The following is a 23,913-nucleotide window of genomic DNA, read 5'->3' as shown; positions in this document are numbered from 1 at the left end:
GGGCGTGACCGAGAGTTACTCCACGAGAGGGCGTGGTCTTGTGTGGGACGTCTCAACCGAGGCGTGTCCCTCTAGCGATTCCCCGAGGGGGCGTGCCTCTGTTCGTGACGCCACAGCGGGGGCTTATCCCCGCATCTTTCCTCCCTCAGGGTACGTGACCGGAGTCGCTGCTGCCCGGGGAGAGTGTCGCGCTTCATGACGTCACCATTGGGGGCGTATCCCTATAATTGACCCGCAGAGGCGTGTCCATGTGCATGGCGTCACGAACGGGGCTTGTAGCTGTGTGATCTCCTATGGGGGCGTGTCCTTTTGCACTACGCCGTAAAATGGGCGTGGTCTTCCTATTTGCTCCCCATGGGGCGTGTCGATAGTCCCGCCCCCTATGATGTCATCGCGCCGTGTCCGCCCCCTGCTCGCGCCGGTCCCGCCAGTGTCCAACATGGCGGGCGGCAGCGGCTGCGGGAGCCCTGCCGGGGGCGGCCCCGGGAGCTCCGGTCCCTCCGCGGGGGCCCCGCTGCCCACGGGGTTCCTCCTGCCGCCGGTCCTCCTTCTCCTCCTCCTGCCGCAGCCCGCCCTCGCCACGCCCGCTCTCGACACCGTAGTGCTGGGGCTGCGGCTGGAAGGCAGCACGAAGCCTCCCGAGCCCGTGGCCGGGGTGGCTCCGGGGCCCATCCGGCTCACGGAGGGCAGCGAGGCCCTGCTCCGGCTCTACGGGCTGGGGTTGGGCCCGGGAGCCGCGGAGCGTGTGGCCTTCGCCGAGCTGAGGCCGGATGCCATCCCGGCCGTGAACGAGACGTGCGGGGAGCGCTCGCAGGACTTGCTGGTGCGGCCCGGCCCCACCGAGCCCCGCGACACCTCGGCGCTGCTGTGGCTGCGGGTGCTGCCCCTGCGCAAGCACGAGAAGGCCAAGGCCTACGTGCTGTGCTCGCAGCGCCGGCCTGACCAGCCCTGGCTGCCGCACCAGGGGCCCGATGGGCAGGTGGTGGTCCTGGAAGAGAAGAAGTCCCTGCTGCCGCTGTGGCTGCAGGTGATTCTCATCGCTGCGTTGCTGGGGCTGTCCGGGATGTTCAGCGGGCTGAACCTGGGGCTGATGGCACTCGACCCCATCGAGCTCCGCATCCTGCAGAACTGCGGCTCGGAGAAGGAGCGGCGCTATGCCCGCAGGATCAGCCCCATACGGAAGAAAGGAAACTACCTGCTCTGTTCGCTGCTGTTGGGCAACGTGTTGGTCAACACGACCCTCACCATCCTTCTGGATGACCTGACTGGCTCTGGTGTAGGTGCCGTGGTGGCCTCGACCGTGGGGATTGTGATCCTCGGGGAGATTGTTCCCCAGGCGTTGTGCTCCCGGCACGGGCTGGCTGTGGGTGCCAAGACCATTCTGGTGACCAAGTTTTTCATGCTGCTCACGCTGCCCCTGTCCTACCCCATCAGCAGACTGCTGGACTGCATCCTGGGCCAAGAGATCAGCACCGTTTACAACCGGGAGAGGTTCCTGGAGATGCTGAAGGTGACGGAGTCTTTCAATGATCTGGTCAAGGAGGAACTGAACATGATCCAGGGTGCGCTGGAGCTGCGCACCAAGACGGTGGAGGACGTGATGACCCCGTTGCCCAACTGCTTTATGATCAGCAGCGATGCCGTCCTGGACTTCAACACTATGTCCGAGATTATGCAGAGCGGGTACACCCGGATCCCCGTCTACGAGGGCGACAGGGCGAACATCATGGACATCCTCTACGTGCAGGACCTGGCCTTCGTGGACCCTGATGACTGCACTGCCCTCAAGACCATCACCAAGTTTTACAACCACCCTGTGCACGTTGTGTTCCATGACACCAAGCTCGATGCCATGCTGGAGGAGTTCAAAAAAGGTAGAGCGGTCGCTGGTTCCTGCCAGCTGGAGGCAGAATTCCAGGGAGTTTTGCCCTCCCTGGGGTTCCTCATGGTTTGAGTGGTTGTGATCCTGAGGGATTGAGGCCACCTGGGGATGGACAGGGGGTCACCAAACCCGGTGTTACCTCCAGGAATGCTTTGGGAGTGTTTCCTTGCTCCTTGTTTTTAATTATCAGCCCTGGAGGCCTTTGGGAATTCTCTCAACTCCCTGGTTTGGGCTTGGCTACCTCTTCCACACTCTTCCCTGACCCTGGGAATGGTGAAAGCTCCTATCCCTGCTCTGCTTCTCACTCACAATGTCAGGGCACCAAAAAGTGGGAGCAGCAGGAGGAGGAGTGGGATGAACCCACTAGGCTGGGAAATCACTCAGCTCCCTGGTTTTGGGCTTGGCTCCCTGTTCCAGGTTGTGATCCTGAGGGGATGAGGCTCCTGGGGGGTTACCAAACCCTGGTGACCACCCACCTTTCCAGGGGTTTGGAGCTTTGTGGTGCCTCCAGGAATGCTTTGGGAGCATTTCCTTGTTTTTGATTATCAGCCCTGGAGGCTTTTGGATAACGGCTGGGGAATCACTCTGGTCCCTGATTTTGGGCTTGGCTCCCTCTTCCAGGCTCTTCCTGACACTTGGGAATGGTGAGGGTTGCTCTGTCCTGGCTCCTATCCCTGCTCTTCCTCCCACTCATGGCATCAGGGCACCAAAAAGTGGGATTGGGAGGATGAGTGGGATGTGAGCTCGCTGTGGGATGAACCCACCAGGCACAGCAAAGCTCCCAGGAAGGATTTGCCCTCCCCAGGCCTTTCCAGCCCAGGCAGGGACCTCCTTCCTGCCCAGCTCCTGCAGGGGGCCAGGATGGAGGGAAGATCCCAGCTCTGGAGCAGCGGTGCTGGGTGATCCTGCACCATCCCAGGCCATCCATGACCCCACACACTCTCCAGCTCCTGTTACACTTTCCAGAGCACCAGGAGCAGATCCAGGAGATTCACAGGGCATTCCTGGGAGATCATGCACGGATTTGGGGATCCTAATCCCTCCTGGAGCCTGGGTGAGGCTTTGGGAGCTGGGACATCCAAGCCTGGCTCTCCAGGGCTGTCCCACCCCACTCCAGCTCCAAAAAGCAGGACATGGGAGCAGAGTTGCTGCCGGATCTGGAGTTATCCCCACTCCTGGCAGCGGCTTTCCCTCGTTGGATCCTGATTAAGGGATTTAACCACGTTCCTTCCGGGCTCAAAGCCGCCCATAACACCCAGGGCTCTTATTTTTCCACTGCCGGGTCAGGAGAAGGGAATTTGTGGGGCTGGTTTGGAGCTGAGCCCCACACATTCCTCATGGATGCAGCTCCATGGTGAGGATCTGCCTCATCCCCCTGGATCAGGCACGAGAGATGCATCCAGAGGGAATAATTAACTAGTTGTGCTAATTGTGGGGCTTGGCAGCCAAAACTCTCCCTGTTGTCACAGTCACTGGCCTTGGGGTGACAGTTTCCACATCCATGTCTGGCCTCTTCCCAACTTTCTCGTCTTGGTGTGAGGCTTTTAAGTGGGGAACTTGCCTATGGAGACAGGCTGGGTGAGCTGGGAATGTCCAGCCTGGAGAAGAGAAGGCTCCAGGAGGACCTTAGAGCCCCTTCCAGAGTCTAAAGGGGCTCCAAGACCTGGAGAGGGACTTTGAGTAAAGGATGGAGGGACAGGACAAAGGAGGAATTTAGGTGGGATATTGGGAAGGAATTCTTCCCTGTGAGGGGAGGGGCTGGGATGGAATTCCCAGAGAAGCTGTGGCTGCCCATCCCTGGAAGTGTCCAAGGCCAGGTTGGACAGGGCTTGGAGCAACCTGGGAGAGTGGAAGGTGTCCCCGCCCATGGCACTGGATGGCCTTTGAGTTCCCTCCCAACCATTCCAGGATTCCAAGAATCCCCATGGGGAGCTCCCTGTTCCTGTGGGGAGCCCCAAAGGGGGTCCCAGTATCCATCACTCTCTGGTGATGCCCATCCAGGTGCCCTTTGCCTGTGGGTTTGGGCTCCCCGGGCTGTGTTTGCTGTACCGGGGCCGCTCCCTGTCCTGCTCATCCCACAGGGAGCAGCTCCTGACTCACCTGGGCCGGCCTCAGTCCCGTCACCTGTCCCCAGCATGCCCCACCCAGGCGTCAAACAGGGCCATAAAGGGGGTTTAATGACCCAAACAACAATTTTTGGGCATTCCCACCCCTTCAGGCACCACCTTTTTCCAGCTTTGGAAGGAGCGTGGCCAGAGGGGGAGAAAAAGGTGATCTGTGTGGTGCCCATCCCTAAAATTCCCCTTTCCCTGAGTGATGAGGGGCCTGTAGCTCTAAAATATAGTAGTGGAGAGAGTCAGGAAGGGCAGGTTTGGAATAATGCCAGAGCAGGACACAAGTGGGACACTCCGTGTAGGCCTTGAGAAGGTAAAAGTGCCTTTATTTTGGGATGCACTGAGGTCAGGGAGGGAATGTTGCCCTCTCCAAGCCCCAGTTTCCCCAGGATAAGGATACCAGTTTTCCATGCGGAAGTGGAAACATCCTAGGAATTTTTTCTGCTGGTTTTGTGGGATTTTGGGACAAAGCAGGAGAAACTCCATTCCATGGAGCAGCTGGGGCAGGATGATGCACTTTCAGTGGTTGGGATTTAGCTGGAGTCCTGCTGGAATGGGATGAGGGGAGCCCTAAATCCAGGACTGGAAGGTTTTCCTACCTGGAAGGACATTACTGCTGCTGGCCAGGGCCCTTGGCTCTGTTCCCTGGGGTGTTTTGGCTCTGGGATCGAGTGGACACCAGGTGTCCAGAGCATTTCCTCCGGGATAGGATCAGCCTGGAAGAGCTGCCAAAGAATTTGGGAAAGGAATTCTGGGTGAAACACAATTCCTGGTGGCCGTGGTGGTGGTGACGTGGTTGCTCTTGTCTCATCCCATCCCCTGGGACACCCTTGGCCAATCCCACGTCCCAAGGCAGCTCCCAGGTACTTCAGCTTGGAGGGTGCCTCAGTCCCAGCCTTAATCACCATCCTGGGCTTAATTAGTGTCATTACCCTGGGAGCCAAGCCCGGCCCAAGGGCTTGTTTAGATTTGAACTGGTTTAGGTTTTAACTGGTTTATTGTTAGATTTGAACTGGTTTAATGTTTAGATTTGAACTGGTTTATTGCTAGATTTGAACTGGTTTATTGCTCTGGGGAGGGAAGGGCCGGGCCCAGGGACATCCCAGGGTGTTGAGGTGTCTCCCATTCCAACATCTCTGTCTATCCATAGGGAAATCCCACCTGGCCATTGTGCAGAAGGTGAACAACGAGGGGGAGGGGGATCCCTTCTACGAGGTGCTGGGGCTGGTGACCCTGGAGGATGTGATTGAGGAGATCATCAAGTCCGAGATCCTGGATGAGTCTGACACCTACAGTAGGTATTGGGGCTTCCCCCCATTCCCATCATCCTGTCCTTCCATGGGGAGATCCTGACCCCCTCTGTGGGGAGATCCTGTCCCCCCATGGGCTGCTCCTGTTCCCCCATGGGCTGTTCCCACCCACTCTGGACCGATCCTCCCTCCACCCCGTGCCAGGGGTCCTGCCATCCCCCCCAGAGCTGACTCCTGCCCCCCACAGTCGACAACCGCAGCCGGAAGCGCGTGACCAACCAGAAGAACAGGAGGGACTTCTCGGCCTTCAAGGACCCCGTCAGCGAGCAAAAGGTCAAGGTATCCCCTCAGCTCCTCTTGGCTGCCCACAGGTTCCTCCTGACTGGTGAGTTCTGGGAAGGGGGAGCTCCCTGTGGCTCAAGGAAACCCGGGATGGGCTCCGTGTGTCCCCGTGTCCCCCATGCCAGCTCTGGCCCTGGAGACTCCAAGGAGTTGCTCCAACCATCTCATGGGGAAATGATGGGTCTTGTCCTGCTTTCCTTTGCTCTGTTTCCCCCTCCCCCCCCCAAAATGGGAAGGGATGAGGTTTGGGAATGCCAGACCTGCCTCTGACAGGGCCCTGTCCCCCTGGGATGATCTGGGTGGGGACCTCTGGGATGATCCTGTTCCCAAGGCTGGGGATGGCTTTGCTGGGGACCTCCAGGATGATCCTATTCCCAAAGCTGGGGACCTCTGGGGGGGGGCAACTCCAGGATGATCCTGTTCCCAAGGGAATGCCCTTGCTGGGGACCTGGAGCTGGGTCCATGGGTTCTCCCGGAGGGAGCTGTTGCTGGAACCCATTCCATCCCAGGCACCATCCCAAGGGATGGGGAGGTTGCACCTGCCCCTGGAAGGACAAAAACCGTGTGTGACCCCTTTTCCCTCTCCCAGAGGTGCCACTTTTCAGCCCTACCCTCATGTCGGAGAAGATCCTGCTGCGGCTCCTTGGATATTCTGACGTCATCCAGGAGCTTAAGTTCAATGAGGAGGACAAGAAATCCCCCCAGCACTACCTCTACTGCAAGAACAAGCCTGCTGACTACTTCATCCTCATCCTGCAGGTTTGGAGGGTTCCTGGGGGCCTCCATTCCACTGGGAATGCTGTGGGGAGGAGAGGGGTCTCATTCCTTAAGGATGTGGATTATGGAATGTCTCTGTCTGGCAGGGCAAGGTGGAGGTGGAGGCTGGCAAGGAGTGCATGAAGTTTGAGGCGGGACCGTTTACCTACTACGGGGTGATGGCCCTCAGCCCCCCTCCTGGATCTGGTGAGAAGCCCCTGATCCCTCGGGATGCTCCCTGGGATAGGGCTGCAGGTGGGAGATGCCGGAGGCTCCGAGCCCCATTGGTGCCCCTTGGGTTGGGCAGTGTGCCCTCAGGGACACCTGGGCTGAATCCCACTGCCCCAGCTTTGGGGTCCTTGAGCAGCCACACAGGGAGCCTCATGGATGAGATGGCTCCTACACCACTTTGGGATGTCCTAGGATGGGTGTCCTGACCCATTGGGTCTCCTACACCCCCTTGGGATGCCCTGAGACAGCTGTGGGATGCCCTGGGATGTGTGTCCTGGCCCCTTGTGACTGGGCTGAGCTCCCAGCCCGCTCCCCAGCGCTCCATAGTCCCCTCCCAGTTCCGGGGGCTCTGGGGTCTCACCTCACCCCTCTGATCCCCCAGAATTCCGGTCCCCATCCCGTGGAAGCGGCCTGGCCCGCTCGGCCTCCCTGAGCAACCACGAGCGCTCCGAGTCCATCTCGTCGGCCGTGAGCAGCAGCACCAACCAGCTCAGCGGGACTGGGAACCAGTACGTGGCTGATTTCAGCCTCCGGGCACTGACCGACCTCCAGTTCGTCAAGGTGGGCACAGAACGGTGGGGATGGGGACAGGATCAGGAGGAATGGGGACAGGGGAACACTGGGGACAGGGAAACACTGAGAAGGGGAACAGGGAAACACCAGGAATCCCTCCGTCATCCCTGTTTTTCCCTGGCCCAGATCACACGCCAGGAGTACCTGAACGGCCTCACGGCCTCCCGCATGGACAGTTGTCCCCAGTCCCCTGACAGCAACAACTCCCCCAGACCGGGCCCTGACAATCCGGAGAGACCAGAGCCTTCGGCCCCCGCAGATGAGACCACGAGCCTCCTGAACGACAGGAACTGCCAGGGCCGCCGGAGCAACCACAGTTCCACGGAGAACAACAACGTCTGACCCCGGCCAGCGCCGGCGCGCTCCGGAGGGCCCGGGGCGTGCCCGGTGCAGGGACCCCCATCCCGGCAGGAATTGGCTGCCACTGGAATATGAGCCAGGAGAAGTGACAACAGCACAGTGAAGAATGGAGGAGCTGGAATTTGCTGCTGTTTCCAGGCTGGCTCGTTTTTATGGGATTGATTGGAGCAGCGGCGGAGGCGGCACCAAAGACACCGCCAGCACCGCCCACACAGCTCAGGGACATTGGGGTCTTGTTTGCCACAGTAGGACCCTGGGGATGGATGTTCCTGCCCTTTGGGATCCTCGGAATGGACATCCTGGCCCTTCAAGACCCTTGGGATGGATGGGCTGGTCCTTTGGGATCCTTGGGATGGATGTCCTGGCCCTTTCAGATCCACAGGATGGGTGTCCTGACCCTTTGGGACCCCCAGGATGGACATCCCACCCCCTCAGGGCTCTTGTGCTACATTGGGACCCATGGGATGGATGTTCCCCAGTCTGGGATGGGGGTCTTGGGCCCTCGGCTCTCCTACACCACGTTGGGACCCTGGGATGGGCATCCCAGCTCTTCAGGATCCCCTGGGATGGGAGTCCCGGCCCCTCAGGGCTCCTACACCAGCCTGGGATGGGGGTCCCAATCCTACACCATTTTGGGGGGTCCCAGGATGGAAATCTCAGCCCCTCGGGGTCTCCTACACCACTGTGGTACTCCCAGCATGGGCATCCCAGATCCCTGAGGACTTCTACACCCTCCTGGGATGGGGGTCCCGAGCCCTTGGGATTCCTGCACCACATTGGGACCCCCAGGATGGAGGTCCCAGCCCCTCAGGCCCCCCCAGGATGGGGGTCCCTGCCCCTCTAGGGTGTTTTTGGTGTCAGGGACCCCCTGGTTGTGCTGCAGCCTCTCCCCATTCCCAACCCTCTTTCCTGCTGGCCGGGGACATGGGGATGGGCTTGAAGCCCCTGGGACCCCCCCACCACAAGCAGTCCGGGGTCCCCCTCGGGGGGTTTCGGTGCCTTCCCCCCACCATAGTGGGTCTCAGGGTCTTGGGGAAGGGGGTCAGGGGTCGGTACGGGAGTGGGAGGGAGAGGCACCAGGATCCCAATTTTGTGGGGTTTTTTGGGGTGACACAGCGCTAGTGACCAAAGTTGTACAGGCAGGAGGGGTCATGTGTCCCCCAAGGCACCGGGGGACCCCCAAAGCCATCGGGACCCCCCTCCCTCTGGGTTTATTCCTAGTTTTGGGAAAGGGGGAGACCCCCCCCCTAAGAAAAGCACAAGTTCCCTGATTTGAACTCTGTAAGTTATTGGGAGAAGGTTAATTAATTATTTTTGTTAATCATGTCTTGACGATCAGTTCCTAGAGGTCCTTCTGCGGGGACATTTTTAGAGAGAATAATAATAATTAATAATAATGATAATTAATAATAATAAGCCAGGACAAAAAAAACCTTTTTTTATTAAATCTTCCTCTATGCAAACCCCTAACCCCTCCCCTGGGAATTCCTATTTATTGTTCAGGTTTGATTTGTATGTTTGGGGAGGGTAGGGCCCAGAGGGGGGAGAGGGCAGGGTCTACCCCTCCCCAATCCCCCCCCCCCTCCTTCCTGGTTGTGAAACAACTGTGGGATTTTATCTCCTGGGGGTTTTTTGAGGGATTTTTTGCCAGATGGGTAATAAAAGTCTATATCTGTACGTGGGTCTCTGCCGTGGTTCACGGGGGGCGAGGGGCCTGGTGATGGGAGGGGGATCCTGGGGGCACCACCCCAGCCCTGGAAGTGTCCAAGGCCTGGTTGGATGGGGCTTGGAGCAACCTGATCTAGTGGAAGGCGTCCCTACCTGTGGCAGGGGGTGGGACTGGATGGGCTTTAAGGTCTCTTCCAACACAAACCATTTGAGGATTTCATGAAGTCCCACTTAGGCACCCACAAAGGCGGAGACTCGTCTCTGAGGTCAGGGAGGAAAAGGTGCTGTTGGAGATCCTGGATAAGCGGGATCAGTGCCCAGCCACTGAAGGACAAGGTTCCATCCACAGCCCTCCTGCCTCTGCCTCCCCCCACAGTGGGATCTGGATCCCCCCAGAATCCCTTGAGCAGCTGCTGTTCCCTCCCAACCACCCCAGGGGGAAGCACAGGAGCCCTCCCACCTCCCGTGGAATTTACTGTTCCAACAGTTTTCCACATTTTTAGTGGGTTTTTTAGGAAACAAAGTCCCTGGAAGGTGGGAGGGGGGTCTGCACCTCCCTCCTGGTGTGACCCCCACACACACCCTGGCCTCTGGCACAGGTGACAAGGGGACAGAGTCGGTGCCACAGGCACCATTGGAGACACCTCTGGAGGTCCCACTGGGGTGGCTCCGGGTGTCCTGTGTCCCCTCAGGTGTCCAGCAGGTCCCGCACGTCCGGGTGGGCCCCATCCCGCGGGAGGCGGCCCCTGGAATCCTGGAGTGTGGCCAGAGCCGGGCAGAGCCGCAGGAGGAGTGCACAGAGCTCACGGTGCCCCTGCTCGGCTGCCTGGGAGGGCATTCGTGTGACCCCCAGAGGGACAGAGAGACACCCCCCCCAGGCTCCCCACCCACCTTGGGTGAGAAAGGGACCTCCCCGTGCCCCCCACCCACCTTGAGGGGGAGAAGGGACCCCCAGATCCCACCTTGTGCAGGTGGAACACTCCTGTGCCCCCCAACCACCTTGTGCAGGTCACGCCATGGGAGGGGAGACCCTGTGCCCCCACCCCCTTTGTGTGAGAGAGGGGACCCCCTGTATCCTCCCCCCACCTTGTGCAGGGGATCTCTCTCGGTGCCCCCCCACCTTGCGCAGGGGGTCCCCCCCCTTTGTGCCCCCCACCGACCTTGTGCAGTGCCAGGGACAGGGGGATCCTCTTTGCCCCCTCCCACCCTGTGCAGGGGGTCCCTCCATCCTGTAACCCCTCCACCTTGTTCAGTGCCAAGGACAGAAGGTTCCCCCCCGTGCCTCCCAACCTTGTGTAGGGGGGTCCGCCCGTCGCCGTCGGTGGCCGCGGGGTCGGCCCCGTGCTGGAGCAGGAGGCGGCTCACGGCGAGGTGGCCGCAGTAGCAGGCGCGGTGCAGGGGGGTGGCCCCACCGGGGGTCCGGGCGTCGCAGGGAGCCCCCCGCTCCAGCAGCACCCGGCACACCCCCAGGTGCCCGTTCCGGCTGGCGTAGTGCTTGAGGGGAGGAGGGGGAAAGAGAGTGGGCAGGGGGGCCGGGACCCCCGGGACCCCCATACCGGGGCCGTGTACCCGCCAGGTTGAGCCCCCCGTGCCATCCCCCGTGCCCACCGTAGCAGGGCCGTGTGCCCCCCCGGACCCCTAGACCCCCGTACCAGTGCCGTGTACCCCGCCCGGTCGGGCTCTCCGGGGTCCCCGCGCCGCTCCAGCAGCCGCAGTACCCGCGGCTCGTCCCCGTCCCGCGCGGCCGCCCAGATCCCTGCAGGGAGCGGGGCCGGGTCAGGCCGGGACCGACCTCCGGGGCTGCCCTGGGACCCCCGGTACCGGGTACTCCTGCCCAGAGCCCCCCCGTACCCTCCCGGTACCGGTACCTCCGCGCACCCCGCCGGTACCCCCAGGGCCCACCGAACCCCGCTCGAAGTCCATCTCGGCCAGGCTCTGGTGTACGCTGGGCACGGCCACCGGCTCCGAGCAGCAAGGATCGGACATCGCCCCCTGCCCGGGGCAGCACGGACCGGGCGGAGAGCGGCGACCCCCGGCCATGGCGCCGGGGGACCGGAGAGACCGGGGAGCGACTGGGACGGGGACGGAGATTGACGGAAAGGACCGAAGATTGACGGAAAACACCAAAAATTGACGGAAAGGACCGGAAATTGACGGAAAAGGCCGGAAGTTGACGGAAAAGACCGAAAGTTGACGGCAAAGACCGGAAATTGACGGAAAAGGCCGGAAGTTGACGGAAAAGGCCGGAAGTTGACGGAAAAGACCGGAAATTGACGGAAAAGGCCGGAAGTTGACGGAAAAGGCCGGAAATTGACGGAAAAGACCGAGGATTAACGGAAAATATCGGAAATTGACGGAAAGGACCGGAAATTGACGAAAAAGGACGGAAATTGACGGAAAGGACCGGAAATTAACGGAAAAGACCGATGATTGACGGAAAGGGCCGGAAATTGACGGAAAGGACCGGAAATTAACGGAAAAGACCGATGATTGACGGAAAAGGCCGGAAATTGACGGAAAAGGCCGGAAGATGACGGAAAAGGCCGGAAATTGACGGAAAAGACCGAGGATTAACGGAAAGGACCGGAAATTGACGAAAAAGGCCGGAAATTGACGGAAAGGACCGGAAATTAACGGAAAAGACCGGAAATTGACGGAAAAGGCCGGAAGATGACGGAAAAGACCGGAAGTTGACGGAAAAGGCCGGAAATTGACGGAAAAGACCGAGAATTAACGGAAAGAACCGGAAATTGACGAAAAAGGACGGAAATTGACGGAAAGGACCGGAAATTAACGGAAAAGACCGGAAATTGACGGAAAAGGCCGGAAGATGACGGAAAAGACCGGAAGTTGACGGAAAAGGCCGGAAGATGACGGAAAAGACCGGAAGTTGACGGAAAAGGCCGGAAATTAACGGAAAAGACCGAGGATTAACGGAAAAGGCCGAAAATTGACGGAAAAGACCGAGGATTAACGGAAAAGACCGGAAATTGACGGAAAGGACCGGAAATTGACGAAAAGGACCGAAAGGTGACGGAAAAGGCCGGAAGTTGACGGAAAAGGCCGGAAATTGACGGAAAAGGCCGGAAGTTGACGGAAAGGACCGGAAATTAACGGAAAAGGCCGGAAGTTGACGGAAAGGACCGGAAATTAACGGAAAAGGCCGGAAGTTGACGGAAAAGGCCGGAAGTTGACGGAAAAGACCGGAAATTGACGGAAAAGACCGGAAATTGACGGAAAATGCCGGAAATTGGCGGAAAAGACCGGAAATTGACGGAAAAGACCGGAAATTAACGGAAAAGACCGGAAATTAACGGAAAAGACCGGAAATTGACGGGAAAGACCGGAAATTGACGGGAAAGACCGGAAGTTGACGGAAAAGGCCGAGGATTGACGGAAAGGACAGGAAATTGACCGAAAAGATCGGAAATTGACGGAAAGGAACGAGGACTGACGGAAACCGAAGATTGACGGAAAGGGCCGAATGCAGCGGCGCGGCCCCGCCCCCGAGGCAAAGGCCCACTGCCCCGCAGTGCCCCGGAGCCGCCGCCAGGGGGCGCCCGCGCCCGCCCTGTGCTCAGCGGCCCCTCCCGCCCCCCTCGGCGGCCACCAAACCCCCCGTTATGGAGGGTCCGGCCCCCCTTTCCATGGGGGACCCTGGGGTCACCCCTCCGCGTTACGGGGGCTTAAGGACCACAGACATACACTTATGAGGTCTCCAGGCCTCTCCCGTCCCAGCTGTGAGGTCACCAAGCCTCACCCCCCCCACCCAGCAATGGGGGTCTCAGAGTCCCCCCCTCCAGTTATGGGAGTACCAGGTCTCCCCTCCCCATTATGGAGGGCCCAGGGGTCACCCCTCCATACTTTGGGGGGTGTAGGAATCACCCCCCACATACTTGGGGGGTCTCCAGACCTGTCCCCTCCTGGCTGTGGGGTCCCAAACCCCCATCCTCCCCTCAGCAATGGGTGTCGAGAGCCCCCAGTCCTCACCCTCCCACCCCGGAGGGCTCAGGGCCCCCTCGGCCCCACTTCCCACGCCCTGGTGCCACCCCTGGCCCCGTTCCCAAGTCCCCCCCCCCCCCTCCCCAGGATCCTGGTCCTGCTTCCGCCTGGTTTCCCAGCAGAGCCTCCCCGGGGACCCCCCCGTGCTGACCTCCCGCATCCGGGGGGGGGCACGGGCAGCCCCGGCCCCCCCGCCTGGGAACGGCACCGCGATGCCCTTTTATAGCCCTTTTATGAGCCTTTTTCCATGAGCTCAGCACCCGGGGGGGGGCCCAGCATCCCCCCCAGCACTGGCCGCGGCCACCGCGGGTGTCACTTTTCAGAGAGAATTCGTATTTTCAACTCCTTTTATTATTAATATAAAAATACGTATTTACAGCAAATAAATATATTTTGGTAACAAATAAATTACACTGGGGGGGTTATACAAAACGGGAGGGGACCGTGCAGGGGGAGCAGGCGGGGGGTTGGGAGGGGATGTACAGCCAGGGCTGGGGGGGGCAGAGCCCTGGGAAGGGGGACACAGGGGTGGGGGTAATAGAAAAGTTCTCAGGAAGAAAAACCCGATCAGTTCAGAAATCAGCCCAAAAAACATCTTGGGGCCACCAGGGCATGGGCCCGGGGGGGGGGGTGTCCCCAAGGTCTGTCCCTTGTGTGGGACATGGTACCGAAGGCGGGTGTGGTGACCGAGGGTGGCTCTGAGGCCCAAGATGGGCACCAGGACCCCAAATGTAACACGCCATGGTGAGTGTCAGGGTGACACTTCTGTCCCCAAGGTGGTGCCAGGGTAGGAATCCCACTGCCAGGGCAAGTACCAGGTGACAATCCTGTCCCCAAGGTGGGTGCCAGTGCCAGTGGGTCAGTCCCTAACACAGGTACTGGCAAACAGGCTGACAATCCTGCCCCCAAGGTGGGTGTTGGCACCAGGGTGACACTCCTGTCCTCATAGCAGGTGCTGGGGTGACAATCCTGTCCCCAAAGCAGGTGCCAGTGCCAGTGTCTCAGTCCCCAACATAGGTACTGGCACTGGGGTGACAATCCTGCCCCCAAGGTGGGTGCTGGCACCAGGGTGACAATCCTGTCCCCAAAGCAGGTGCTGGGGTGACAATCCTGTCCCCAAAATGGGTACCAGGGTGGCAATCCTGTCCCCAAAGAGGGTACCAGGGTGGCAATCCTGTTCCCAAGGCAAGTATCAGTGCCAATATATCAGTTCCCAAGGCGGGTACTGGCACTGAGGCAACAATCCTGTCCCCAGGGCAGGTGCCAGCGCCCACCCCACAGCCCCAAGCTGGGTGCCGGTGCTGGTCCTTAGGCCAGGGTGCCCACCCTGGGGTCTGGGGTGGGGCCCTGAGGTAGGTGGTGCCAATCCCTCCGGCTCAGACCGATGACTCCTCAGGGTTGGAGTCGGGCAGGGGCTGGCGCTGCTGCAGCTTCCGCCGCAGCTCCTCAGCCAGGTCGGCACAGGGCGGGCGCTCCTCGGCACCCAGTGCCAGCCGGATGTACCCGTTGGACGAGGAGCCGCGCAGGGGGCCCAGGTGGATGCGGGTGGGCGAGTGCAGGGGCTGCCCAGGGATGGCAGCGGGTGGCGAGGCAGCGGTGCCAGGGCCGCCGTTGCGACAGGTGGCGTGGCCAGGCACAATCTTCAGGGACCCGTCCGAGTAGTAGTAGCTGGAGGGGTCCCAGAGCTTCTCATCCGAGTCGGAGGCGGCGCTGGACACGAAGCGAGGGCTGGGTGGCTCCTTGGGCAGCTCAATGGGGTACACCAGGGTGCTCTCGATGGCCTTGGTACCCTTGCCCAGCTCCTCACGCAGGCGCCGCCACAGCGAGAGCACAGCGAGCAGCAGTACGAGGCACAGGGCGCCCAGGCACACGGCCAGCACCCACACCACGCCCAGGCTCTCCAGCGGTGCCCGCGCCTCTAGCGGCGCCCCGGGCCCCGCCAGCACAGTCACCTGGTACTCCTGGGTGCCCAAGGGGGCCCCCTGCTCCTCCGCCAGGCACCGGTATGTGCCACTGTGCTGGGCACCAGCGCCCGGCACCACCAGCGCCCGCAGCCGCGCGTCGCTCAGCACCAGCGCCTGCTCGGCCGGCAGCGCACGGCCCTCAAACGTCCACTGCGCCCGTGCCAGGTTGGAGCCCAGGCGGCACGTCAGCACCAGGTCGGTGCCTGCCACCACTGTCACGTTCTTGGGGGTGAGGGGCCCTGTGGGGAGAGAGGGGGGTCAGGAGGGAGGGCGGGAAGAAGGATGGGGGGATCCATGTGGCTCACGGGGGGCTCACCTTGTTTGGCTGCCTGAGGGACGGAGCAGGCGCCAGTGTCAGAGCTCAGCACGTCCTGCACCAGGTGGGACCTGTGGCAGGAGGGGGTGCAGTGAGGGGGAGTCCTTGCGGGGTGTCCCCCCCCTCCCAGGGGAGCCCCATACCCAGAGAATCACAGAATATCCTGAGTTGGGAGGGACCCAGAAGGATGAGTCCAGCTCCTGGCTCTGCACAGGACACCCCCAAAAGTCCTCCCCAGTCCCCAAATCTCCACACCTGAGAGCACTGTCCAAACATTCCCCAATCTAAAATTATGGAATATTGGAAGGGACCCACAAGGATCATCCAGTCCAACTCCTGGCCCTGCACAGGACACCCCAAAATCCACCCTGTCCCTGAGAGCTTTGTCCAAACACTCCTTGAGCTCTGGCAGCCTTGGGGCTGTGACCACTGCCCTGGGGAGCCTGTTCAGTGCCCAGCCACCCTCTGGGGGAAGAACCTTTTCTCAATATCTGACCTAAACCTCCCCTGACACAGCTCCAGCTGTTCCAGGGTCCTGTCACCAGTCACAGAGACGGAGCTTCCTCCCACGAGGAAGCTGTGGATGAGGGATCCCCCAGCCCATCCCGTACCCGTTCTGCCCATCAATCCGGACACAGGTGCTGCCGTTCCGGCTCCAGGCGCAGTAGGGATCCCGTGCCAGGACACAGTCTGTGCACGACTGGTACCGCCCGCAGTCGGCCAGGGGTAGCTGGGCCACCTGGAAACGGGAGCCGGCGAAGAGCAGCTTCTACGAGGGCAGGGAAAAGGGCTGAGGTGACCCTGCCCCGAGGTGTCCCCGCAGTGCCACCCCTGGCCCCGCAGCCCTGCTCACCTTTCTCCTGGCCAGCACCAGGCTCTCCACGGGCTGTGCCGGCTCGAACACCTGCAGCTCCTCCACCAGGTGGATGGAAGTGCCCAAATCCAGCGCCTTGTGCACCCACCCATCACCTGTGAGCAGGGCAGGTGCTCAGGGCTGTGCCATAGCATGGACTGTCCCCTCCGTGCCCTCCCAGCTGCCCCAGGTACCTGTGCCGATGAAAAGCACCTCATAGACGGTGCCATCCAGCCCAGCCACGCGATCCACCACCAGCTGGGTGAAGTTGGAGTCCTTCTTGAGCAGCAGTGGGCGCCCGTGCTGCGGCGGCACCGGCTCGTCCATCAGTGGGTGCTTCTTGGCAAAGTTCAGGGTGTTGTCGGGCAGCTCCAGGGAGCTGGCAAAGCCGTTCTGCCGGTGCCAGTCCGTGATGCACTGCGGAGAGGGCATAGGGGCAGTGTCAGGAGCGGGGAGGGATCCCAGCCCCTCTCAGGAGGGCACTGAGGGCACCATTAGGAGCATGGAGGGATCCCACCCCCCTTTAGGAGGGCACCATCAGCCATGTGGATGGATGCCAGCCCATTTAGGAGGGCAGAGAGAGCAATATCAGGCACATGGACAGAAGCCAGTCCCTTAGGAGGGCACTGAGAGCCCTCAGCCACACAGATGGATCCCACCCTTCCGCCCCAGTCCCCAGTGCCCACTCACCGCTCCGGGCCGGGGACTGGGCACCTCATCTGAGTAACGGCCCCACCTCTGCGCCTGCTCCCGGTACTCCTTGTAGGGCCCCTCAAATGCCTTCTTCACCTCCAGGATGTGGTACCGGCAGATGGCTGAGACATCCACATCCCCCCTGCAGGCACAGGAGGGGTTGGGGCGGGAACCCTCCATCCTGGGGATCCCTGGCATGCCACATCCCCCCGGACTCACCAGTGGGCCTGGAACACCCCAAAGAAGGTGGTTTCCTGCCACTCAGCCCCGGGCAGGGTGAACACGGCCTGGAGCCGGTTGAAGTGGAGCTGCTGCTCCGGGGCTGAACACACCAAACGGGCCTTCAGGAATGTCGTCCACTTCTTCTGGAGCGTCCGGGCACCACCCACATCCCCCTGGACACAGAGAAAAGGCCACAGTCACCACATGGCACAGCCACCACGGTGACACCAAACTGGTTACAAAGGGGCTGTGCAGCAGTGGGGGAAGGTGTTGGACAATTAACTTCAACACAACAGTATTTGATCCCTAAATCAGTGATTAATAGTCTTGTGCCAGCTATTGCTGCCTTAATTACCTATATCAGTGATTAATAAGTACTAGATGTCTTTGTTTTGGGAACAAGGGTTGTGTGTCAGAGCAAAGACTGATTAGAGAAGGAGCACCATGACCTGACCATGTACTTGAGAAGGAGAAAAGATTCATCAGAAGATCCAGAACCATCAAAGGGAAATTTGGGGAATGGGATGTTCCCAAATGACCACCAAAGACCCTCAAAAGACCCTTACGCATATCCAAATAAATCCACGGAAATAATTAGCAGATTATTCAGGAAATATAATGAATATGTTACACAACGTGATGAATATGGATCAGTCCATGACCGTCCCCTGCTCTAGTGGGTGCTGGGGGTGCATTTGGGTGCACCCAACAAAGGAATGCCAGCTTTCCAACCCAACAAACTGCTTGGAGAGTTCCTATCCCGGTTTTTGGTGTCCCTGTGGTGTCCCCTCCATACCTTGCAGACCCTGGCCACCCGGGCCACCACCTGCTCAGCATAGCAGTCGTACTCCACCGCGCGCTCACTGAAGAAGAAATACACCTTGTCGTCATCACCGGTGCTGCTGCCCGAGCTCTCCTGCACAAACGCTGAGGCCACGAAGTGGGGCTCTGGGGAAACACGGGGTGACACTGTGTGGGGGTGGGGGAGTGGCAGAATGTGCTCAGTTGGAAGAGACCCACAAGGATTATCGAGTCCAACTCCTGGCCCTGTGCAGGCCCATTCCAAAGAGTCACACCATGTGCCCCAGAGTATCATCCAAATGCTCCTTAAGCTCTGGCAGCCTTGGGGCTGTGACCAGTGCCCTGGGGAGCCTGTTCAGTGCCCAACCACCCTTTTGGGGGAAGAACCTTCTTCTAATATCCAACCTAAATCTCCCCTGACACAACTTCAGGCCATTCCCTGGGGTCCTGTCCCTGGTCCCCACAGAGTAGAGCTCAGTGCCTGCCACTCCTCTTCCCCTTCCCAGGAAGCTGTAACTGCAATGAGATCTCCCCTCAGTCTTCTCTTCCCCAGCTGAACAGACCACGTGCCCTCAGCGTCCTCACACGGTTTCCCCTCAAGGCTCTTCACCATCTTCGTTGCCTCCTTTGGACACTCTCTAATGGTTCAATATCTTCCTTATATTTTGTCCCCCCAAACTGCCCAATATTGCAAGTGAGGCCACCCCAGGTCAGAGTAGAGCCGGACAATCCCCTCCCTTGCCTGGCTGGTGATGTTGGGCCTGATGTCCCCAGGACATGGTTGACCCCACTGTCCCCTCCCTGTGTGTCCCCCATCCCTACCATTGAGCCAGGAGGTGAGATACTCCGTCTTCATGGAGTAGTGCGGGCCCAGGTTGCGCAGGATGACAGGCTCCGTGCCCAGGAAGTTGTTGAAGGTGGCTGAGTAGAGCTCCCCATCTGTGAGGGAGGGGTTTTAGGGGGGTGGGGGGCACGGTGGGCACCCCCCTGAGCCCAGCAGGTGCCCAGCGGTGCCACTTACCCACGATGAGGCCAGTGTGCCCCTTGGTGGGGTCGTAGGGACACTTCCCTTTGCCGTCCTCAAATGCCACTTGGTCCAGGGTGAATCCGGACAGTTCCTGGGGGGCACAGGAGTAGGTGGGGGTCCCGACCCCCTGCTCAATTCATGTCCCCCAATGCCCAGACAGGCCCCAGGCACAGGGATATGACCCCAGATGAACCTCCTGGGCACAGTGACACCCCTGGATGACCCTTCTGTGGACAGGGACATCCCAACAACACTCCAAGGGCAAAGAAGACGCCCCCAAACCCCCCCTACTTACAGGCACAAGACACTCCCCTGCCCACAGGGGAGTGAATACCACCCCTGTGGACAGGGATACGCCCCAGATGACTCCTTTGGGCACAGGGACACGCCAACAGCACTCCAAGGGCACAGGAGACCCTCCCCAAACCTACCTCATGGGCATAAGACACCCCCCTGCCCACAGGGGCACCCCTGAATGCTGCCCCTGGCAAGAGGAACACCCCTCAGTGATGCTCTTGGGCCTCATCTCGGGGTACAGGGGTGCACTGGGGCCTAACCAGGTGTTGCCCCCCCCCCCCCACTCACGATGTAGGTGCACTTGGGCTGGAAGGCGTAGGTGCCACAGGCATAGAGGTGGGAGCTGTTGTAGCTCTGCAGGAACCGCACGTAGTTGAAGCAGTCGGTCTGGGGGGGTGACAGAGGGAACATTAATGGGGTGTCCTCACAGGGGGGGCCACCCCAGAGTGCCCCAAACCCCCCCACTGCACTCACAGCACCCACCTGGTTGTTCTTGCCCTTCTGCACACACTCAGCCTTCTTCTCCACCGGGGCTTCCCAGGAGATCTGGGGGTGCAGAACAGGTGAGTGGGTTGGAATCTCACACTCCCCCCAAAACCTCCCCTCCTTCTGAGAGTTCCGGGGCCTCACCGCTGCCTTGAGCTCCACGGTGCCGGTGGCCAGGGCGAACAGGGCCTCCCGAGCCCCCACGTAGAGCAGCCCCTCGGCCTCGTCCAGCGTCAGCGTCAGGTAGTGTGAGACCCCCCCGTGGGAGAAGCGCTTGGCTGCATCCCGCAGCTCTGCGAGGACACAGGACACCGGGCTGGAACACCCCAGTCCCGCAGGGATCCCACCCCAGGCGGGTGCACCCATACAACCACCCCACCCACTGGAACACCCCTAAACTCCCCCAGCCCCATGGGGACCCCCACCCCGGGTGGGTGAACCTGCAGAACCACCATCCCCCACCAGAATTCCCCCAGAACCGCCCAGCCCTGCAGGGACCCCCACCCCGGCTGGGTGCACCCACAGCCCCCCCCCCACCACTGGAAACCCCCCAGAGCCCCCCAGCCCTGCAAGGACCCCATGCCCTGGGTGGGTGCATCCACAAAACCCCCCTCACCCACTAGAACCCCCCCGAGCCCCCTGGCCCTGTGGCACACAAAGGGCTCTTTGTCACCCACACGGACGGCGCCGGGCGAACACAGTGGCCTTTGCAGAGACCCTGCGGCCCCCCTGGCCCCCCCCTTGTGCCCCCCAGCCACCCCCGGACCCTGCAGAAAGGGCCCATTGATGGGGCAGCACCAGGGCCCCCGGGTGGGGACGGGGATGTTGGGATGGCACGGCACGGGGGAGGCACGGGGACGGCACGGGGACGGCACAGGGACACAGTAGAAGGGCAGAAGGGTGGGGGTCCTGGGTGTGGGGAGAGGGGACAGGGGATGGGGTCTGCATGGGGACAGTGGCACGGCAGAAAGGTGGGAGTTGCAGGAGTGCAGACAGGGAACACAGCAAAGGGGACAGGAGTGACAGGCAGGGGGACAGGGGACACAGCACAGGGACACTGGCACAGAACAGGGATAGAGGACACAGGGCACTGCCACCCCACGGGGACAGGGGAATGGGGCATGACATGGGGACACAGGGCATGGCAAAGGGACAGGGGTATCGGAGCTGGCACAGCACGGGGACAGGGACACAGGGCACAGCAGATGGGGACACAGGGTGATGGCACAGCACAGGGACACTGCGCTGGGATGGGAGAAGGATGGAATCTCAGGATGCTGGCAGGGCAGGAGGACATAGACACGGATGGGACAAGGGACATGGCACAGGGCTGGGGACAGGGGACATGGCAGAGGGATGGTACAAGGACCATGGAAGAGGGATGGGACATAGCACAGGCCTGGGGACCCCAGGCACCGGCACAGCACCAGGACACGGAGCAGTCCCTGCATGTCCCTCCTCTTCTTCCACTAGCTGGGGGGGGTCCCACAATGCTGACAAGCTTTGGGGGGACAAGCCAAAGCCTCGTGCCTGAACCACCAATGTGTCACCCGCTCTCAGCAAGGGACAGAATCAACACTCCCACCCACTGTGCCTTAGTTTCCCCCCTTTCCCCTCCCTCCCTGAGCCCCCCAGGGTGTCACCCAGTACTCACCGGCATAGAGGACAGTTCTCCGGGGCACGGCGCTCCACGAGGCCCCCGGGGCAGTGACAGCGGTGGCAGCAGCAGCGGTGGCAAGGGCTAGCAGCAAGGCAAGGGCCAGCGGCCGGCCAGGGGCCATGGCGCTGGGGCGGGGGGGACACCAGGGGGTCCCTGGGGGGAGACACGGCCACGCCAGGGCCCCGTCAGGGCCACGGGGCAGCAGCGTCACGCGGGCCGCACGGGGACAAGGCGGCATTGAGGGAAGGGTGTCACGAGGGCCCCCCACGCCCTTGGGGGGGTCCCCGACTCTGCCCCCCCGCCACAGCCCCTCCTCCAGCTGTGACGAGGCTCAGGAAACTCGTCCCGTCCGCTCCCCCTCCCCACCCCACGTCCTGCCCCGGACCCCCAGGCCCTGCCTGGTGTCCTGGGGGCGCCCCCAGTGCCCCCGCAGTGCCCCCCCCCGCGCCCCGGGCCGGGCAGGATGCGGCGGCCGGGAATTGTTCTGCCCTGCCCGGCGGGAAGCAGGAAGTTGGGGGGGTCCGGGAGGGCCCCCGCACCGCCAGGGAAGGATTTCCGGGAGGGTGGGAGGCCGGGAACAGGCATGGGAATGGGGGACACCCCGGCAGGGCGGAGGGCTGAGGGTGCCACAGGCACAGCTGGGGTGTAACAGGCAAAGATGGGCTGCCATGGGCAAAGCTGGGGTGTCATGGGCACAGTCAGGGTGCTACAGGCAAAGCTGGGATGCCACGGGCACAATTGAGGTGCCACGGGCATGGACAGGGTGTAACGGGTGTGGACAGGGTGCCATGGGCAAAGATGGGATGTCCTGGGCAGGGTCAGGACATGGGCACAGTCAGGATGCCACAGGCAAAGCTCGGGTGCCACAGGCATGCCCAGGGTGCTGTGGGCACAGTTGGGGTGCCATGGGCAACTCTGGGGTGCCACAGGCATGGTCAGGGTACAACAGGCAAATCTGGAATGCCATAGGCAAAGATGAGGTGCAACAGGCATGGCCACAGCAGCATGGGCATGGGCAGAGTGCAACAGGCAAATCTGGGGTGCCAAGGACACAACTGGGGGACAACAGGCAAAGCTGGGGTGCCATGGGCATATCTAGGGTACAACGGGCTTGGCTCTGGAGACAAAAGCATAGTAAAGGTGCCACAGACCACAGTCATGGCCAGGGTGCCACATGCACAGCTGGGGTGACATGGGCAAAACAGGGGTGCCCTGAGCATGCCAGGGTGCCATGGGCAAAGCTGGGGTGCCACAGGCATGGCTGGGTACAACAGGCAAAGCTGGGGAGCCCTCGTCATGGCCAGGGTGCCATGGGAACAGTTGGCATGCAATGGGCATAGTTGGGGCGCCACAGGCACAGTCAGGGTGCAACAGGCAAAGCTGGGGTGCCAGGGGCACAGCCAGGGTGCCCAAAGTGGGGACAGGCACCATCAGAGTGCAACAGGCAGGACGGGGGCCCCGGGGGCCCCAGTTTTGGTGCTGTACACCTGGGGATCCCACAGGGAGTCTGGTGTCCCACGATCTCACAGCCGTGCCATCCCGGGTGGGGTCTCATCCTGGGTAGGGGGTCCCTGTGGCAGTGCCAACCCAAGGAGTCTCCACAATGGTACCATCCCAGGGGGGTCTCCACGACGATGCCTCCCAGGGGTCCCATCCCAGATTGGGGGGTCCCTATTTGCAGCGCCAGCCACGATGTTCCCATCCCGGGGTTCCCCACGGCACCCGCGGGTGAGGGCCCCTCCCGCGCCCCAGTTGCCGGTACTGGGGGGGGGGGGGGCGCTTCCCGTTGCACCGACGGCTCCCGGGACGTTCCCATTACCGACGGGGGGTCCCGGTCCCCCCACGAGCAGGGGGAGCCGGTGCCGATGGCCGGTACCGGGCGGAACAAAGCGCCTCCCCCTCCTCCCTCCGCCCCCGCGGCTCCGCCACAACAATACCGGGGCGGGGCGGGGGGGCCGGGCCGGCGGGGGGGGGCCCGCACTCACCTCGGGGCGCGACGGCGGCTCCGGGGGGGTCCGGGGGGGCGGCGGGAGCGGCCGTGAGGGGCGGGGGGCCCGGGGGGCTTCGGGGGGGCGCGGGAGGCGGCGGCGGCTGCGAGGGGCGGTGAGGTGGGGGAGGGACGGCCCGGGGGGGCCCGGCCGAGGCGGGAGCGGCCGTGAGGGGCGGTGAGGGGGGGGAGGGACGGCCCGGGGGGGCCCGGCTGAGGCGGGAGCGGCCGTGAGGGGCGGCGGCGGGTGCGCGCCGCGCGGCTCCGCGGGGACACGCCCCCGCAGTGACGTCACGTGCGGAGCCCCGCGGAGGGGGCGCGGGTCGGGTCGGGTCGGGTCAGATCGGAACCGCTCGGGTGGGATCGGATCAGAACCAGTCAGGCCGTATTGGAACCAGTTGGCTCAGCCCAGCTCAGCTCGGTTCGCTT

General features: G+C 61.7%; 3 protein-coding genes across 3 annotated transcripts; 1 reads left to right on the top strand and 2 right to left on the bottom strand.

Annotated features, from left to right (window-relative positions):
- Nucleotides 1-417: 417 nt before the first annotated feature.
- CNNM4 (cyclin and CBS domain divalent metal cation transport mediator 4) lies at nucleotides 418-9,185 on the top strand. Its single transcript, XM_032712800.1, has 7 exons — nucleotides 418-1,874; nucleotides 5,147-5,290; nucleotides 5,494-5,631; nucleotides 6,178-6,347; nucleotides 6,452-6,551; nucleotides 6,958-7,136; nucleotides 7,275-9,185. Exons 1-7 carry the CDS (start codon nucleotides 440-442, stop codon nucleotides 7,488-7,490), a joined length of 2,382 nt encoding a protein of 793 aa, XP_032568691.1. The 5' UTR covers nucleotides 418-439; the 3' UTR covers nucleotides 7,491-9,185.
- A 477-nt stretch (nucleotides 9,186-9,662) lies between these two features.
- Nucleotides 9,663-11,890, bottom strand: ANKRD39 (ankyrin repeat domain 39). The gene is made up of 4 exons (XM_032712810.1): nucleotides 11,084-11,890; nucleotides 10,829-10,932; nucleotides 10,467-10,670; nucleotides 9,663-10,002 (listed from the first exon to the last, which is right to left on the bottom strand). Exons 1-4 carry the CDS (start codon nucleotides 11,214-11,216, stop codon nucleotides 9,865-9,867), a joined length of 579 nt encoding a protein of 192 aa, XP_032568701.1. The 5' UTR covers nucleotides 11,217-11,890; the 3' UTR covers nucleotides 9,663-9,864.
- Nucleotides 11,891-13,511: 1,621 nt separating this feature from the next.
- Nucleotides 13,512-21,627, bottom strand: SEMA4C (semaphorin 4C). Its single transcript, XM_032712811.1, has 14 exons — nucleotides 21,492-21,627; nucleotides 19,982-20,130; nucleotides 19,835-19,897; nucleotides 19,640-19,738; nucleotides 19,049-19,145; nucleotides 18,850-18,966; nucleotides 18,023-18,174; nucleotides 17,224-17,399; nucleotides 17,002-17,146; nucleotides 16,506-16,728; nucleotides 16,312-16,427; nucleotides 16,070-16,227; nucleotides 15,459-15,529; nucleotides 13,512-15,381 (listed from the first exon to the last, which is right to left on the bottom strand). Exons 1-14 carry the CDS (start codon nucleotides 21,616-21,618, stop codon nucleotides 14,555-14,557), a joined length of 2,520 nt encoding a protein of 839 aa, XP_032568702.1. The 5' UTR covers nucleotides 21,619-21,627; the 3' UTR covers nucleotides 13,512-14,554.
- Between the last annotated feature and the right edge of the window lie 2,286 nt (nucleotides 21,628-23,913).

Source organism: Chiroxiphia lanceolata, chromosome 28, assembly GCF_009829145.1.
Source record: "Chiroxiphia lanceolata isolate bChiLan1 chromosome 28, bChiLan1.pri, whole genome shotgun sequence".
Lineage (NCBI taxonomy): Eukaryota > Metazoa > Chordata > Aves > Passeriformes > Pipridae > Chiroxiphia > Chiroxiphia lanceolata.
This window is presented reverse-complemented; position numbering and strand designations above follow the sequence as displayed.

Bases quoted from the DNA above. Each gene is read 5' to 3' on its own strand.
- CNNM4 (XM_032712800.1), top strand. From the start codon at position 440: ATGGCGGGCGGCAGCGGCTGCGGGAGCCCTGCCGGGGGCGGCCCCGGG. The intron at 6,348-6,451 runs GTTTGGAGGGTT...TCTGTCTGGCAG, and splicing joins ACTTCATCCTCATCCTGCAG to GGCAAGGTGGAGGTGGAGGC. The intron at 6,552-6,957 runs GTGAGAAGCCCC...CTGATCCCCCAG, and splicing joins CAGCCCCCCTCCTGGATCTG to AATTCCGGTCCCCATCCCGT.
- ANKRD39 (XM_032712810.1), bottom strand. From the start codon at position 11,216: ATGGCCGGGGGTCGCCGCTCTCCGCCCGGTCCGTGCTGCCCCGGGCAG. The intron at 10,671-10,828 runs GTACGGGGGTCT...CCTCCCCTCAAG, and splicing joins GGGCGGGGTACACGGCACTG to CACTACGCCAGCCGGAACGG. The intron at 10,003-10,466 runs GTTGGGAGGCAC...ATGCCCTCCCAG, and splicing joins GGCGGACCCCCCTACACAAG to GCAGCCGAGCAGGGGCACCG.
- SEMA4C (XM_032712811.1), bottom strand. From the start codon at position 21,618: ATGGCCCCTGGCCGGCCGCTGGCCCTTGCCTTGCTGCTAGCCCTTGCC. The intron at 15,530-16,069 runs GTACGGGATGGG...CTCCTGCCACAG, and splicing joins CGGATTGATGGGCAGAACGG to GTCCCACCTGGTGCAGGACG. The intron at 15,382-15,458 runs GTGAGCCCCCCG...CTCTCCCCACAG, and splicing joins CCCTCAGGCAGCCAAACAAG to GGCCCCTCACCCCCAAGAAC.